Source organism: Haemaphysalis longicornis, unplaced genomic scaffold, assembly GCF_048455015.1.
Source record: "Haemaphysalis longicornis isolate Haplotype H1 unplaced genomic scaffold, Haemaphysalis longicornis Haplotype H1 scaffold_6, whole genome shotgun sequence".
Lineage (NCBI taxonomy): Eukaryota > Metazoa > Arthropoda > Arachnida > Ixodida > Ixodidae > Haemaphysalis > Haemaphysalis longicornis.
Window position 1 is genome coordinate 27,765,925 of NW_027526407.1, and position 5,127 is coordinate 27,771,051.

General features: G+C 54.2%; 1 protein-coding gene across 4 annotated transcripts; it reads right to left on the minus strand.

Annotated features, from left to right (window-relative positions):
* Positions 1-274: 274 nt before the first annotated feature.
* On the minus strand, positions 275-4,050 carry LOC144142365 (zinc finger X-chromosomal protein-like). Of its 4 annotated transcripts, none has more exons than XM_077673830.1 (3): positions 3,935-4,050; positions 2,605-2,770; positions 275-1,570 (listed from the first exon to the last, which is right to left on the minus strand). In XM_077673830.1, the coding sequence occupies exons 2-3, from the start codon at positions 2,757-2,759 to the stop codon at positions 1,261-1,263; spliced, it is 465 nt and encodes a 154-aa protein (XP_077529956.1). In that variant the 5' UTR covers positions 2,760-2,770; positions 3,935-4,050; the 3' UTR covers positions 275-1,260. The 4 variants fall into 4 exon arrangements, with proteins under 4 accessions (XP_077529956.1, XP_077529955.1, XP_077529954.1 ...); XM_077673829.1 differs by lacking the exon at positions 3,935-4,050 and adding an exon at positions 3,487-3,718; XM_077673828.1 differs by lacking the exon at positions 3,935-4,050 and adding an exon at positions 3,386-3,717.
* Between the last annotated feature and the right edge of the window lie 1,077 nt (positions 4,051-5,127).

Sequence of the window (5,127 nt, forward strand, 5' to 3'; positions counted from 1 at the left end):
TAGAGCTGCCCAAGCGTTGTAAACCATTCCTGTTAGAGCAGCGAATCGATGTTGTCGCTCTGCTCGAGTCCTGTATTGTAACCTCGCCCGTCGGGGCATTGTTCTTTGGCTTCGGCTCACCTCTCGCTATGAAGTAAACAGTTACGTTAGCCTACGGCTTCTGGACTTCACGGCTGCAACAGCGGCTGGCCGCTCGCATCATACACGCTACCACTCGTATGTCGGAGGCCAGGGAGCTCGGATCGGGTGCCCCCGCCCGGTCGCAACAACCTGCATGCGGTGGTCGAGGGACTGTATCCGGGCCTTCATTGAGACTTACGCCAACTGGAACGAGACCGTTCAGGCCTAAGGTAAATTACTTACGGATCACCAAAAACCACTGAAGACGATGAAAATGTACTTTCAAAGAGGGCAGTAGTAGCGTTCTCGTCACACGCTGCAAAAAATTAGCAGTGGTTTAGCTCGGTTATGCCAGGATATACGTAGCGCGAGCTGAGGTTCAGGTGGTTATTCTTAGGTTTCCTGGTTGTCTGGGATTAGCTGATTATGCCTACTGCTGCTAAAACGATTTTCAATTCAATCCAGTCCCGTCCGATCCAATCCAATCCGCCCACTCACTGCTCCTCGCGCATGCGCAGCACGGCTCTCCAGGAGCCACGCGAAACGGCTATCAAGCGGCTCCTACTGCGCAACGGAGGCGCACAGCTAGGCACGCGCCGGCGCCAGTGCGTCTTCCGCGGCTATGACGTCACTCCTCTGGAATGCGCAGGCCGGCGAATGTGCAGACCCAATTCTCTACACACCCGTGCTCCAATTCGATTGGATTTAAATCCAACACAATCCAATCCGATCCGATCCGATCCAAACCAATCCAATGATCCTCGCGCTTGTGCAGACCCTTCACGGCCCACGCGAAACTGCTCAACCTCGGCCAGTGTAGCTTACGCTACAAAACAAGCTTTACTAGCCTAACAGCTTGCAATACATTATTATTCCCACATGCTTATCCCATACATTTCAAAAGACAGCTCTCGTACTTCCGCTTGGCGTCTTCCGCATTGCAAATTTTCAAGTCCCACACCGCGTTTGAACTGCGCTATAAGGGCGAAACACAATTCACGAGGTCAGTGCCAGTGAGGGTCAAAACTCCCCCAGATTCTGCTGCTGGACTTTCACACGTGGCGGCTCTTGCGAGGTCAGCAGCAGGAGGCAGACTCGCAGGCACGCTCGGTCGCCGCCGCCGCGTTCTTCCCCCCGCGTTCACGGCGCGCTCGCGGCCTTGCGCAGGTGCGTCCTGAGGTGCGCCCTGAGCGAGTACTTCTCGTTGAAGCGCCAGCCGCAGTGCCTGCACGCGTACGGCCGGGCGTCCGCGTGCAGCTTGGCGTGCCTGGCGGCGCTGGAGGCGCTGTTGAAGCGGCGGCCGCACTGCGCGCACCCGTACGGCTTCTCCTCGGTGTGCACGAGGTGGTGGGCCAGCAGGGTGCCCTTCTCGCCGAAGCCCTTGCCGCACACGCCGCACACGAAGGGCCGCTCGCCCGTGTGCTTGCGCACGTGCCGCGTCACGTTCGCCCTGCGCGGGGGAGGAGGAGGGGCTGGACGTCTAGACCGCGACGATGACACATGGGCACCAAGGCATGCATGCGTCCTTGTCGGGGCATTGCGTCGATATTTCGCCACTACTACGTTCCTGCTACTACACTGAACGGTTTTCATTCCCCCTGGAGCCGCTGGAGATCACAAACAGAACCGGAAAATTAAGACTGGTTGTTTAAGACCGGCTTCTGAATCGGCCCGCTTGCACCGTCGAATGCGGGAACCCGCTCATACGCTCGCTCAACTGTGACATTCTCTGCTAACGGCTATGGCGTATCATACCGGGAGCGGCCCTGCACTGCCCTCTCAAGGGCTGTAAGATGATTTCGAAAAAAGACTTTTTGTCCTCAGGTCGAGAGAAATAAATTGTCCTTTAAACGGAGGAAGTTATGCGGCGGGTTGGAATCTTCATCAGTTTACAAATTAGCATTGAAAACACCTCAAAACAATTCGGTTACTCGCTTGGTATCACCTGAAAGGCGTATACAACTCGCGTATAAACGGATGCACTACCAGAGGAGCTTCTCGTATAGCAACAAAGAGGGGGGGGGGGTAACGGGGGGCTCCCACGTGTCGCACACTCCGAACGTTGCTACGTCAGCCTTTTCGGAAAGGTATGTAGCAGCCCGCCCAGAAAGGACCTGTTTCTGTTTTGTTTTATTATGGTCACCGAATGAAAAAAAAAAAAAAAACACCGTAGTGTGCGTAGTGTGCGCTCGGCGGACCAATCAGCCCCAGCGAGTCCCGATTTATACGAATGTTTTAGGCTTCATCTCCGGAACCCACCGATACCACTTTTTGGTGAGTCCGACCATTTTTCCGGATTCTACGAACATTTTATGTTCCGAGGTGGTGCGGCCCTGCTAAGCCTAACCTAGGTCTAGCTCGAGTACGGCTCCCGGCCACGCCACCGCGGCGGCTGCTAGGAGTCTAACTGCTAGGAGTCCAAAGCACGAGGAGTCTAACAGAGCCCAACTTGAGCGTGTAAATACTGCATCACGTGAGCCTCACTTGAGGTCGCTCGAGTAGGGGCAGTGGACACACTGGTGCTTTCCCTGGGCGCGCTTCGCGTGTTTCTTGGCCACGTGCTCGTCCAGGAACTGCTGCGTGGCGAAGCAGTCGCCGCAGGCGTCGCACGCGAACACCACGATGTCGGAGGACGTCATCACTCCGGCATCTGCAGAACGTGCAAGGGGGAGAGAGAGAGCGCTGCTGTTCTCGCACCGAGCGGACAAATGATGTTTTTGTGATGCTACGAGATGCATCTCCCCGTCTTTTCATCAGGATAGGAGTAAGCTTTCGGAGTACAGTTTCTGGAGCATCTTTTGCGGATGTTCGCCCCGATCACGGGACAGTACAATGTCATCGGCAAGTCTCAAGTTGCCTAATATTAACTGCTACTTTGCAATTGAGCACATACTTATAAGTGAAATTTGGAAGGATTAATACTACTTGTTTTGTTAATGCATGCTTTGCGACTTCTTTGCGACTTTGCGATCGACTTTGATTTGGGACTTCTGCGATCAGCATGCTCAAATTTCACCTGGCGACCTCAGAAGATACCCCTGACGGGGATTTTTAAGTCGAAGGCTCGCATTCACAATAGCTACAAATCCGGGGATCGGCTATGGTCTAGAGGACGAAATTTTTAGTTCCCTGGTTGGAATCCCCGACCCTAGATTTCTTTACGTTAATCCTCTATGAGTCGTCCGTATCATCGCTAGTTCACACCGACGCCGGATTTCCGCGTATTGAAGCACTTGACGCCATCGCATGAAAACGGGGTGCTCACACTAAAAGGCGGTCGATTGGAATAGGCGCAGCTACTTGGAGCAAGCACGGATGGCACGAACGAACGCTTGGGAATAAAGATTATGCAAGCAAACGTAATACCGAGGGCTCTAAAAATGTGAAAATTCCGACGACCTCACGAAGGACTTCAGTGAATGAATTAATCCCATCACGCTTTGAAGAAACTGCGCCGATTTCCATTGAAGACGTGTCAGCGGGCTCACGATTGCACTTTTCGTTTTCACAGCGAAGCAGTGCACATGACCGCCCAAACCCCCTGGTTTTCATTCCGGTGAAGCCGATTTACTCGGCGCCACTTCGAGGCTCCTCCTCGCCACCGCCGACCGCCCTATCACAACTGCTATTCCCCTCGCCACCGCCGATCATGCCTCTTTCACAAATTACGCCATCGGCTGACAACGGCGGTAGCGCCGCTATCAGAAGATTGCGGAGGGAACACAGAAGCGGTAATGGGGGTAAAAATGACCGAAAGCCGACGCCGCCTCAAATACCACCTCGCCGAGTAGGTGTGAATTGAAGAACCACTTACCCGGTTGGAACGCCGGCGTGAACTTTGAAAGGCTTTCGGAGCGACATTTTCGCCGGTGTATTTCACGCCTATGCGCCCATCACCGGTTGCCGGTTTATGCATGCACGGGTTGTGGGGGGGGAGGGGAGGGGGAGAAATGGGGCGTGCACGCACCGCTGGGCTCCATGCCGCCACCGATAATGCGTGATGTGCTGGTTCGAGATTTAAAGGTGGAAGTCTCATGGCTCAATGCGTCCTGTTAGCTGTGCGTTCTCGGTTGGGGTTACACAGACTAAGATGCCTACGAGGGGGAGGGAAACGGACAGTCACACGTTTCTCCGCTCGACCTTCCAGCTCGAGGCCTTCCAGCTTCAACTCGCTATGGGACGGATGCATGTCGTTCGCTTAGACGAAGGGCGGGAATTGCAGAAGCGGCGGCCCGAACAGAAGTGCGAATATGCGCGAAAACAATAGAAAGCCGCTGTCGCCGCCGTTGCGTCCTCTAGTTCCAGCTCGTAGAGTAGCTGCGAAACCCTCCCGGATGAACGGCAACTTGCGCGCTTGGAACGCCGACGTGGGGCAGTATAACTTGCTCAGCTTAAAGGTCTTTTCAGCGACATTTTCGATGGTTTCTTTCACTTTTGAGGCCGTCCACAAGTGTGTGTGTGTGTTGGGGGGGGGGGGGGGTTCACTAGAAGCTATAGGCTTCATGCCCTTACTGATGACATATCCGTTGGCGGGCGGGAGGTTTAAACGTGGACGTCAAACAGCCCAATGCGACTTGTCCGGTGTCCTCTCAGTGGTCGGGCGGATTGGGAATTGGTGTGTTACACGAACAGTGAGATGCCTACGAAGCGGGAGTAAAACAGACAGCTCCTAGTTTGTCCGTGACACTGAACCTCGGGTCCTTCCAAGTTTCATCTGCAGCTAATTGGCTGGGAAGTACGCTCAATCGCAAATTAAGAACAAACGCGTTTCCTTGCGTGCACGCCGCGGATTGCGTCCTGCTTCGCAGGTCATCCTTATTCACAGAGTGGAAGGGCACTAATTTTGTGTGCGTGCATTCATTACCTTCCCTTTGAGTAGCATCAGTAGTGCGTCAGTACCTAAGGGATACTTCGGAAAAACTTGTTGCAGGAATGTTGGTCACGGGCTGAACATGATTAACGACACACGAGGAGGGAACGCCTGTCCGTGTCCTCTTCCAAGTGTGT

Bases quoted from the DNA above. Each gene is read 5' to 3' on its own strand.
- LOC144142365 (XM_077673830.1), bottom strand. From the start codon at position 2,759: ATGACGTCCTCCGACATCGTGGTGTTCGCGTGCGACGCCTGCGGCGAC. The intron at 1,571-2,604 runs GTGAGGCTCACG...TCCCCCGCGCAG, and splicing joins CCCTACTCGAGCGACCTCAA to GGCGAACGTGACGCGGCACG.